This window comes from Lathamus discolor, chromosome 9 (genome assembly GCF_037157495.1).
Source record: "Lathamus discolor isolate bLatDis1 chromosome 9, bLatDis1.hap1, whole genome shotgun sequence".
NCBI lineage: Eukaryota > Metazoa > Chordata > Aves > Psittaciformes > Psittacidae > Lathamus > Lathamus discolor.
The window spans coordinates 13,594,174-13,606,233 of NC_088892.1; the positions used below are offsets into that span (position 1 = coordinate 13,594,174).

The 12,060-nt window shown below is 46.5% G+C and overlaps 1 protein-coding gene across 1 annotated transcript; it reads left to right on the forward strand.

Annotated features, from left to right (window-relative positions):
- The first annotated feature begins 1,016 nt into the window (after window positions 1-1,016).
- Window positions 1,017-10,116, forward strand: UBE2A (ubiquitin conjugating enzyme E2 A). Its single transcript, XM_065689470.1, has 6 exons — window positions 1,017-1,311; window positions 1,600-1,680; window positions 1,800-1,825; window positions 7,093-7,182; window positions 8,164-8,252; window positions 8,664-10,116. The coding sequence occupies exons 1-6, from the start codon at window positions 1,268-1,270 to the stop codon at window positions 8,790-8,792; spliced, it is 459 nt and encodes a 152-aa protein (XP_065545542.1). The 5' UTR covers window positions 1,017-1,267; the 3' UTR covers window positions 8,793-10,116.
- The last annotated feature ends 1,944 nt before the right edge of the window (window positions 10,117-12,060 follow it).

Below are 12,060 nucleotides of genomic sequence, written 5' to 3' on the forward strand. Positions count from 1 at the left end.
GTAACCACAAGCACGTTATGCCCAAACAAGGATATATAGGTAATGCTGAAACTAAGCCTTATGCTAACCGCAGATAGCCGGTAATGTAAACAAGGCTTGTGTAAACTTAACACTCATTGTGTAAAGGACACAAACCAGGAAGACTCGAGACCTTCGATTCAGCAGTCTTCAAGGAGGCAGATCAAGACCCCCTAGCACCAGACTGGCGCAGACCCACACCACACCATAGAAGGACCCGTATACGGGATGCAAAAGAATATAAAAGGACAGAATCTGTGAGAAGATTCGTGCGTCGTTGGTGGAGCGGAGACTCGCCGGCGCGGCCAGCGCTGCTTGCTTATTGCCTCTCAATACTAATCAATTGTAAATAAAATTAACCAAATGCACGCCTGTGGCGAATTTTTACAACAGGAACGGTCAGGAACGGGGGCTTTTCAAGGCAGCCAGGACAGCAGTGTTTTTGTTAACTTCTGTTAAAGGCAGACTCTCCTCTGGAGCCAGCTCCCCGCATGGCTGTATTACATCAAGTCAGGATCAGCTGGATAAACGGGACCTATCCTGTCTGCTCCAGACAACAGAAGAGAGAAATCCTTAACTCTCGAAGGCTGTTGAAAAGAGGTAGAAAAGAGATTATTTTCCCTCGGAAAGCTTTCAGAGGAAGCAGGAAATGCAGCGTAACGGGGAGGAAGAGGAACGGGAGTGGTGGCGTCACTGTCGTGGAGCCCTGCTGGCCTGGGGACGGCTGAAGCGAACTAACTCCGCGCTTGGCCTTGCTGTACCCACTCAGCTGCCTTTATCGCGCTTCCACGGCCTCTCCCCGTTCGCTCCCGGGGCACCGGGAACGAACCCCGGTAGGAGCCGAACCACGGCGCAGACGCGGAAAGGGTCAAAACGACTGCAGCCGGGACCGGGCCGCACTCGTGACGTCACCGGTCACGTTCCTCCACCCCTGTCCGCCACAGCCGTTGGTACAGCCCCTCTGCTTTAGGCGCCGCCCCCCCGCCGAGGTGGTAGAGGCCAGGTTGGGGGCTCTGCGATATCCGGCTCCGCCTTTTCTCCCCGCGCCGTTGGTACGTTCCGGGAGCGCCCGGCAGCCGGCGCAGGAATCGGTGCAGCCCAGGCCCCCCTGCGTCCGCCTCAGTGGTAGAGGCCGCGATCGCTCCTGTTCGTCAGCGCTGCCGCTGCCTCAGTTGGAGCTCGTCGCCGTCTCCGGGCGCCCCGTGCTCCCTCTGGCATTGTATGAGTGATCTATAACCCTGAGCCCGCCATGTCCACTCCGGCCCGTAGGCGCCTCATGCGGGACTTCAAGAGGTACAGAGGCCGCCGGCTGAAGGGAAAGGGGAGGGTGGGCGGGAGGGAGGAGGACGGAGGGCCCCGCTTTGCCAGGAGAGAAGGGGGGCAGCACAACATGGCGGCGGGGTAGGGCGCGCTCCGCTGATTGCGTAGCGCCGGTCGGCGCCGTCTGTCTGCGGGTTACGCTGTTTGCGCAGGGGCGTGTAGCTACCTGCCTGGGTTACGCGAAGTGCGCAGGGGCGGCCGCCGGGGGGAAGCACTGGAGGGGTAGTGGGTCCGGCGCATCAGCGCTCCCTGTGCCCGCAGGCTGCAGGAGGATCCCCCGGCCGGGGTGAGCGGGGCCCCGTCCGAGAACAACATCATGGTGTGGAACGCCGTCATCTTCGGGTAAGTCGGGCGGGGGCCGGGGGCGGCAGGCGCGGGGGCCGCTGCGTCTGTGTCTCTCGGCGGGGGACAGGGCCAGAAGCCCACGGGTGACGCTGTGCTCTGCTTCTTCCCTCTTTTAGGCCTGAGGGGACCCCTTTCGAGGACGGTAAGTGCGGCGTGCGGGCCTGGGGTTTGGCTTTGTCGGGGTTCGCTGCAGTTTGACTTGGCCCCGGTGTGCGCTGCCCTGACTGGGCAACAGGTGGGGGCCTGGGGACAAAAAGGATGTGGGTGTGCGCACCTGCGTGCTGTGCTTGTGTAAACACTGCATTTCTTTTCCCCTACTCCAAGGTGTTGCTCTAGATTGCTGTGTTGATTTACAGAAACATACAAAGTAGCTTGTAGGTGCTTGCTTGTAATCACTAAATCTGACTATGCTAAGCCTGATTTACTGTACCATTTTAAGGATCTCCAAGCTTTTCTTTTGAATCCTGGATCGTGTTTTTAGAGACAGTCATAGTTGGAGAACCATCAAAAACCTGGTACAGAAGCGTTGTCATTTGTTTTGAGCTGTTTTTTCTGATGCTGGAAGTGTTTTGCGAGTAAGTTCCAATGTGAGTCAGCTGTAGTAGGAAATGGGCCGATTGTTTGAGGAAGCTCAGAACAGATATTTTCTTGGGTTTTTGTCTTGGCATCTACTTCACTCTGCTGCAATCAGTATCGTTCAGGGTTAAAGATTAAAAACTTCTGAATGTTAAAAGGTGACTAAATAAGTCCTTGTAACATACCTGTGTCCTGATAGTTTACATGTGGTCTTATGGTCTTCTGCATTTGCTGGTGCTGTCTGAATACTTCAGCACCTCTGTGAAAACTTGTTCGACATGAAATACTGTCTAACTGAAATCAGTGATGCAGTTTTTTATTATTATTTAAGATACTTTCAGTGCAGGCTATAATTAATCCTAGATCTGCATGACTCATGGCAAAAACATAGGAAAAATTCCTTCACTCTTATGTTGTTCTTGGCTCACTTCTTTGTCTCTGTTTATCCTTGGAGGTAGCACCTGTGGGCATGCCTGTAAAGTGCAGGTTATTTTGATTTTTCCTCCTGTGAAGATTTTGAAGATTTTAAATGTTTCAGTCCTAAGAAAACTCCCGAGACTCCAAAATTTTTTTTAATGTATTTGATCTCTTAAGAAATTTGCTATAGTAGCTGCTTCAGAATTCTGATGTTTCAAACTTGAATATTCTGTATCATTGCATAATAGAACAGATTGACTAAATGTATTCTGTTATGTCATCTTGTAAACCTAAAAGAAGGGCTCCCTTCAAGTTCTCTGAGGGTTGCTAGAGCTGCTTAGGTTCTTGGTGCATTGCCACTAATAGTGATTCACTGGTGGAGCAGAAAGCCACCTCCTTCCAGTGTGCTAAAATGTAGGTTGTTTCCACGTTCAGGCTGTTCCAGCTCAGTGTGAGGTTAACAGATGCTATAAGGGCTTTTTTCCATACATTTCCATTTAGTTGATGGAGGTTGGAGTCTGCTTTTGAGAGCTTTGACATACTGATTTCCCCCCTGCTTTCCAGTGTGGCAGCATTGTGTCTTTATCTGGGGTACTTAGGACGTGTTGCGTTTGCAGCAGTTTGAAGTTCACACATGCTTGAGTCTGCTGCTGCTGTCCTGCTGCTGTGGCTGATCTCATAATATGATCTTGGTGTGTGATGGATTGCTCTTCCCATAGCAAAGTGTGTGTGCTCAGGAGAACAGCGATGTCTTGTGTTGCAGGATCTGCTTATCTCCTTTGCTCTGAGGCATATCTTAAATCTTGCTAGATAACAAAATATTAAGCAGTGCCTATATATATATAGGGGTATATTGGTGCCCCAGCTGTGCTTTTCTATTGAGCAGGGTAGCACAGTTCAGATGCAGTTTAGCTTAATGGAGGTAAAATTAAGGGAATTCTGTATTTAACAGTATTTTGTTGGTTTGGGCTTGTTTTATAACTGTGCAGGCCCTTGTGGGTCAGAGGTACACTGGAGCTCTGTAATCCTTCTCATGAAGCCTTTGCAAGGCAATGTTCCTCGTAAGTCACTTTGTATTTTTGTTCTTAGGCTTTGTCACTTCCTGGTGATAATGTAAGACTTCAGATACCATAGTTCTTGTGAAGGTAGCCCATGAAGTTATTTATTTGTTGAACTAGAGGTGTAATCATTTCAACATTGTGAGAATTACTGTTCTTTATCCTCCTTCTGGTGAGGCTCTTCTCCAGTCTCAGCTTCCAAGGTTTCTTAGCTTTGTCTGAACTGAAAACCTGAAGTTCAAACAAGTTTGTTTACTTGCTGTGCAGCATAATGCAGCTGAAACCCTCCTGCCCCTCCACCTCCAGACTTCAGAGGGTGTTCTCACAGCTCAGTGTGCAGGCTGGCTTGCCCTAGGAGCAGCTACTAATTTAGAACAGCAGCATAACTTCCATCTTCTGGTTGAAGAGGATTTGATTGCAGGTGTCTGCAGTAGGACTCTGGGGATATCATCCTGCCCTTCACCATATTTCTAAGAATCTCTGTGTGTGGCATCTCAAGTGGTAGTGCTGTCCCCATGATGGAAACCCAGCTCTCACAGTCCTTCAGACCCATTTCTCTGAAACCGGATGATGATTTAGTGATTAGTGCAGGATTCCTGGGTAGGAGAGAGTTAAAAGTAGCACAGCTATTGTGGTATCCTGCTTGGCTGCCATCAGAGAAAGCAAGGCAGCAGGATGTTTGCCTTCTGTGTGGCTTATTCCTTGTTTATGGGATATAGATTCTGTATCCTCATGTGGGAGGGGAGGAGATCATCCCTGTTTTATGGTCAGTGGAATAGAGGGGGCTGCTCTTGTTCCCTGCAGCAAGAAGGGCCTGGCAGGAACATGGGTGCTGCTCTGTCAGTGGTTAATGGGGGCAGCATACAGTCATGGAGAAACCGCCCTGTTAACCATGGTAGAGTCTGATGTCCTGAGGTAGGAGGGACAGATGGAAAAGGTAGAAGAGAGCAAAGATAATGTTCTCCTAAGATCAGTGATGATCCTAATATGTCGTAATAATGATAATGAATATGAAATTTTATGTTTTAAAACTGGTTGTCTAGGGTAGGTTACAAAGAATATCAGTTGAAAGCTTTGAAATTAGTGGTAGAAGAGACTAGACACTGAGGGCCTTGTCCTGAGCAGTGTGTCATGATACCTGTTTGATTTATGTGGCCTTTCAGTGTGAGTGACCCTTGGACATTGGTTCATCAGCTCTCTGGACTTGCCCTTTATTAAAGCTCAGCAATGAGGTGTTGGGTACTGTGGAGCTCTATCAAAGAGCTTTTGCTACCCTGGGTTTTTGACTAGGAGATTTGAGTAGGTAGATGCTGCAGCTGGATACTGTCTAACCACTTGCTCCAGTTTATTTTCAAAGTGATGCTCTCCTGTCTCTGGGGCAGATGGCTTCCCTTGCTCTCAGTAGTTTTAAATGGATTCTAAGATCAAACTGCCCCTCTTACTGATTTTCGGCCATTTTATCTGTTCCCTCTGCTCCCACTTCAGTCAGTGTTCTAGAATAGCATTCATTTTCTCAAGTATGCTTGTTGAAATCTACTGTTTGATGGTTTGTGCTCAGTTTACAGCCTACTGCTTGCTTAGTCACTCTTCCACAGAAGAAAGTGCCTGCTTTCCTGCTTTGTAAGGAGGCTGCTGAGAACCAGAACTGGGGCAGGGAGAGCTGGGAAGTTCTAAAATTTAGAATAAAATCCCTAAGCATTTGATTCCAAAGGGCCAATACTGCTTGGGATTGCCATCATGTAGGGAAAGAAGGGTAGACCTGAGCTGATGTTCACAGCTGGTAGAAGTCGCTACTAACTTCCCAGTGCTGGATTCAGCCTGATCTCAGATCTGGCTCTCTGTGTCTGGATTAGCTGCAGTGAAGCTTGGAAGTCCCCACTGCACACTTCTGCTGATTTGAATGATCTTAGCTATCCTACCCCTGTTCCGTTTGTTTTGCAGTGAGATAGCACACTGCTGGCTCTGCTCTTTGGATGTTAGACTGCTAATAAAAGCCAAACATGCAAAACCTTATTTTTAGGATGTTTAGACTTCCCACTGCTGTACAGATAGCTCTGAAGCATCTGTACTGTGTCTTCATATGTGAACTGTAATGTCAAAGCAATGACCTTCATTTATTGCAACTCAATGTTATAGTTTATCTCCTTATGAAGGAAGGAGTCCCTGGGAAATCCCGCAGGTCCCGGCTGATCTGAAAAAAGGAAAGGGACTGAAAATTCTGTTCTCTGGCCACAAGTTGTTGGCACGTGTTTGTCAGCCAAACGAAGGAATACATTAATGATACTAGTGCTGGAAAGCTTCCTCACAGTAGGAAGCAAGGTTGAACTTTACATCTGAGCCCCTGAGTTTTAATTTGGGCACTGAGTGTTGGGGAGTGATGGACCTGTCACAGATACATGAGGATGCCCTTTCAGAAAAGGTAATGTGTCTGCCCTGGCAGGTTGTTCCAGTTATTACTATAAGGCACGTTCCTCTTACAGGAGAGCTGCATTTTGAAGGTGCTTCTGATGGATGGATCTCTCCAAGTGTACCCATAAACCACCTCCCATATGGGTTGCTGAGATGATAGCATGACAAGAGCAGCTTGGAGTAATCTGGACGTCCTTAGTTACTGCTCTGACTCACTAGCAGTGCTTAGTCCCTTTGGAACCACATTTATGCAAATTTAGTTGACAGACTTTTTATTCTCAGATTGTCACAGCCTGAGAAGGGCTAAAATCACTTGTGTTGGTGCAGGCTGGTAAAGTGATTGGGTTAACTGCAGAGCTTCCTCTGCTTAGTCTTTCTCAGATGAAGACTAGTTAGTCTGAAGTAACCGATCAGGGTTTTCAAGTGTCTCATTTGGACGCTGCTTTCAATATTACTTTTCTGCAATAGGATGTGATTACTTAAAGTTGTTGATAAAAATGTATTTTCTTGAAATTGAAACAGGAAATAACTAAGCAGGTCCTTGTCATGATGCATATTCCCACCTCTAGGACTTACTAAATCATGGCCTGTTGCACAGATGGTTATACACCCACTTGTGCTGTTTTTACAGTGTGCCGAGATTAGGCTTTGTGAAAGGAAAACTCAAGGGAAGATTTATTTCCTAACACGAACCTTTTGACTGGGGTAGTGGGTTTGGCAATAAAAGTAATTCACAGGAGATAGATACTCTTGTACCAGTGTTGGCTGGAGTCAATGATTAACTCCAAAGAGAGTAGGAGAATTGTTGTAGGACTGAGCAATCTGTATTCCCTATCCAGCATGTACATACCAGCACAATAGTACCAGTTTGTGCTTGTGGAGGGATGCTACTTATCCCTTGTGTAAATTCATTCTGAGTAAAGGTTACTTATCTCTCTTTCAACTCCAGGAACTTTCAAACTTACAATAGAATTCACAGAAGAATATCCGAATAAGCCACCCACTGTTAGATTTGTCTCTAAAATGTTTCATCCAAATGGTAAGTACTTACACAATACTGCTTATTTTCAAGTAATAGCTTTTTATGGTGTTGTAGAAAAAGGTCCATTTATTGTCAAAGTTTCCACTATTTGATAAGTAAGCAAACTTCCAGTGTGGTTCTGTGTAGGTTTAGTAAGGATGAATATGTGAGCAGTGCTCAGGCTTGAAATGAAAGGGGCAATAAATGCAGCCTCTGACCTTTCAGGTATTACAACACAGTATTGAGACACTTCTCTCTCAACTGCCTGTTGTTAAACCTTACAGAGGAATATGTTATACTTAAAGAGCAGTGCCTTGGTGTTTTATCCTTATGTACCACATATACAGCAGTATGTATGGACACTGGATGTTTGACACTGCTGACTGCAGTTGTCTTTTATCACTTCCCCAAAATGCCAGTAAGAATGACATACCTCAAAATGTGGTGCTAGTTACCAGCTACAGAGAGTGACAGATCATTTAATTAACCCCCTTCTCTGGTAATTAAAGGTTGTAGCTATATTCCTTGTCTCCAACAAATACTAGCTTTGTGAAGGAATACTAGAAACTTTCAAATGTAGCAGGTAAGTGAAGTGCCCTGAGGGAAGGTTCTTCTAAAGCTGCTGCAAGTTTCAGAACACTAGACCCTGACTGTTGTAGATACTTTCTGGGGAAGCCTTACCTGTAAACAGCTCTTGGCTTGTGTTCTCTATTTGGTTCACTTGTGGGTAGCTTAATTTTTTTTGGTCTTAAAATCTATTAATGGTAGTTGCAGTGTCACAGAGAAGCTTGATGTTAAAGAAAAAGCAAGGGTTGAGTTTAAATACCACAGGCAGCTGTTGGTGATGAGCTTCACTTGTTCCTTCCTATAGGCTTGTTTGCTGTCAGATGCTATTGTAGTGTTTGTCAGTACACAGGTTTTTCAGGAGCAGGCAATACTAGGACAAACTGAGAGCTGTACAACTTCTGTGTTAAGCCATTCTTCTTGAACCTTTTCTAGTCTATGCAGATGGTAGTATATGTCTGGATATTCTTCAGAATCGTTGGAGTCCTACTTATGATGTCTCCTCCATCTTAACATCCATACAGGTAAAATGAACCCTGCATGAAAAGGCAGAATGAAATTAGGATGCTTTGACAAACACAGCTCAGGAAACACTTTGTTTTGCCTCCTGCTAGCCAGTATAGCATCTGTACCTTGATATGTGCTAAGGTATGAGTACTTCTGAGGTATAAACTAACAGTGACAGTAGGTGGTCACTGAAGGGGCCTGTCCTGTGGTCACATTGCTTGGGTATTGCTCCTTGGCTGTCAAGTCGCAGTGCCACCTGCACTGCTGTGACAGCAAATGCTTCCACTAACTTACAGCTGGAATAATGCCATGTACCTGCCTGTATGTAATTAACCTCTGCACTCCTATTGGTATGGATAGTTTTATGGAGTATGTTGGAAAACTATGCATACTCTCCAGTGCCTAAGAATCTCTTTCTCTTTGTGCAGTCTCTATTGGATGAGCCAAACCCCAACAGCCCAGCAAACAGCCAGGCAGCTCAGCTATACCAAGAGAATAAGCGGGAATATGAAAAACGGGTTTCTGCAATAGTAGAACAGAGCTGGCGTGACTGTTGACCCAGGATGATGCAAATGAACACTCTGTTGATGAGGAAAATAAACAAAGTGTCTGAGTCATCTTTTTCCTCCTAGCATTTACTTTGAAAGCAGAATAGCTGTTGTGCTGTTGCCACCCTCCCTTGCTGAAGCTTCTTCTCCTTGGACATCAGAAAACACCCACTTTGAAGTCAAATGTTCTGTACTTGGGTTACTTGCAAAAGAGTTACTGATGCTGAATCCATTTCCTGTGCCCCCTCTCCAGTCTTAGGGCAGTATTGTGCATTTCTGTAGTGTACACTAAGCTTTTAATTGTAATTGTGTTATACACAGTGATGCTTATGTGTAGCTTGATAAAGGGATGTTTATATACATACACATTTTTTAACTGATATTAACTAAAGTGCTGATGTGTCCAGGCTGGTCATTTACCTCTACTATTGGTTTAGACCCCACTGTATTTGTACATACAGAGTGAAGAAATAACCTTGTTTCCCTTCTGTATTGGTTTCAACTCCTTACTCATGGTAAAAAACAAAACCAAACAAAGTGATTCCAACTCAAATATTTAGTGAGACTGTGGACTGCTAGTTACTTCTGCACTTCACATGCAGGATTTATGTACAAGTATACATAAATCACTACAGCTGTGGTACTCTGACCTTTGCTTAGGGTGACAAACACCCCCCATTTTTATTTTAATTTAAAGGACATGCCTACAGCAAGCGCTTCACTAATTTCTGTAGTCCTGTCACTGAGGCATTACTGGACAAACCGAGGTAGAGCTGTGGTACTCAGAGAAAGACCTTCTGTATTAAGGAAGAGATAAAGGAAGAGAGTGTTCCAGCACTGGAATTACTCCCTCAGTGTCTTTCACCTGCCCCTTACCTTTAGCTGAGAAAGACAAGTCCTTGGGGAGCCAACTTTGCCTTGTGGAAAGTGTGAATAAAGTACGGGTGGGCACTTGAGTCTCTGCAGTTTCTGCTCTTCGTAGATGATTGTGGTTTGTGTGAGCTGCTGCTGCATGCTTGAGTTTCCCTCCAGTTCCATGGAAGTATTTTTTCAACTCTGAAAAAAACAGACCCCAAAACCAAACCAACCTTTGTAAGTCCAGACTCACTTTTTTTGGTAGGGCTGAGTTTGTACGTTTGGATACAGTACCTTAAGCAGCAGGGTGGGACGGAGCTTACAACTGTGTTGTCCACTGTTCCCGTGTCCTTTGTGTGCACATTGGTCTGTTAGTTGAGAAGTACAACTTTGCACAAGTAACCCATGTAAGAAACTGTACATTTTTCAAAAGTTGTAAATAAAGTGTAACCTTAGTGCTTATTGTATAAATAGGCAAGAGGTGTATAGCTGTGGTTATTTTAATGGGGCTGTAGGAGCCTGCTGTGGGACTGAGCTCCAGGTAGACCCTCAGGGCAGGGCTGAGGAGCAGCAGTGCAATGAGCGCTGTGCCAGCTCTAGTGCAGGGATTGGGACTTGCACTTCCAGCACAGAAATGGGCAAACACCAGCGGTAGCATAGAAAGCACTTGCAGGAAGCTCAATGCCTGTGAATGAGCCATTGACAAAGATGATCATGAGTTGGTTTCAGCAACCGAACAGGCTCAATAATGAACAGATACAGGAATCATACTTACTTTCCTCCCATCTTATGAGGGGGAGAGCAGGATTTAAAATGACTGGCACATACCAAAACCTGGTGCTGCTTTGCTCTGCAATTAAGATAGAAGCTGCCAGGTTCTTTCAAAAAGGGAAGCGAGGATTGTTTGTACCTGCTGTGACACAGCTCATTCCACTGAACAGCCTTTTGCCATTGAAGTACCTGAGGTACACATACTCCTTCTCCTAACGGACAGTGTCTTAACTGTCATCACAGCTGCATCTGGCATCCCTCAGGTGTGTATGGAATGAATCTACCTCAAGTAAGTGTTTTTTAAGCAGTCCCTGTGCAAAACTTCCCTAAGGCAGAGGCAGTTGAGCAGCAAACCCCTTTGTTACACCAGGTTACAGACCAGTGCAAAACCCACCCCAAAACACCAGCTCGCCCCCCACTTGCACTGATGTGGTTGGCTTCAGTCACCCCTATGTCCCTTAACTGTGGCCCCTGGCCGAGCTGGGAGGATTCCTGCACACTATCGCCAGCCGACCCTTTCTGAATGGCCCAAATCCTCATCGTGCAGAAGCCCCTGTACCAGCACCTCCGGTTTTGTATTTGTCTTGACAGCCACTAAAGCGAAACAAAAACCCAGCCGCCACACCCAACAGCATGGCGTGGGACTCTTACAGCAGGAGGAAACAAGAGCAGCACAGAGGTGCAAGAAGCAAACCCTGACCTTTACACCCCTTTTAGCATGGCCTTCATCCACCAATTTAATTCTCAAGCAGGTCCTGGCTGTCCAGCCAAGCTTACAGCACTATAGACACACCAGCGACAGAGGTTTAGCTCCAACAGTAACACCCAGGCAAATCTACAGCCACTAACAAGACAGAACGGCAACAGGCAGGTCCTGCCAATGGTACTGCACTCGGCAATGAACAGGGGTTGGAACTGAATGATCCTTAAGGTCTCTTCCAGTCCAAACCATTCTGTAACTGTGCTAAGATGGGTAGCCAAGCCACAGCAACGGGTAGAGCAAGGCCCTGGACAGCTGCACCTGCTGAGGGACTGTTAAATTTAGCCAGCTCCTGCTCCCCCAAATAGGCATTTCTCATCCCAAATCCCACAGCGGGGCTCTTGCTGCCTGTCTCAGTATCACCAAGCCTACAGGACGTGCAGCATATTCAAGCTAGGGAGGGGGAGCAGCACGCCTGCCTGCTGCAGGAATATCTGCCTAGAAAGTACCACTCCTACATCACCATCTGCTTCAACCCAGCATTCTGAGAGCAGAATTCAGCAGTACAGAGGGAATAACACACACAAAACCCCAAACACCACCAAAACGGAACATACGTTCAGAATTAACTGCCAGATTAGTTTTCAGCACAGGCAGCAGCAGCAGCAGGTTCCTGTTTCATCAGTCCCAGCCAGCAGACACTGTGCTGCAGCCATCCAAGCAGCTCGTGCCCTTCCCAAGACAGGCTTACCTGCCAGGGCAGCCGCTTCCTGCTCACACTGCGGGGCTGGAAGTGCCTCTGACTGCACGTCACCAGGATATTCTGCTGCATCAGTGGAGGTCAGTCACGCTCTCCTCTGTGCTGTGAGCATCCAAAGAGAAAACAGGAGGGGGGGAAAAAAGCTAGAGGAGGATGTAAAAAGATGGAGAGGCAGAAAAAAGAGAGAGCTG

Excerpts from the sequence above, each read along its gene's own strand:
- UBE2A (XM_065689470.1), top strand. The coding sequence starts at position 1,268 with ATGTCCACTCCGGCCCGTAGGCGCCTCATGCGGGACTTCAAGAG. Across the intron at positions 1,681-1,799 it reads TGGAACGCCGTCATCTTCGG|GCCTGAGGGGACCCCTTTCG; the intron begins GTAAGTCGGGCG and ends TCCCTCTTTTAG. Across the intron at positions 1,826-7,092 it reads GGGGACCCCTTTCGAGGACG|GAACTTTCAAACTTACAATA; the intron begins GTAAGTGCGGCG and ends TTTCAACTCCAG.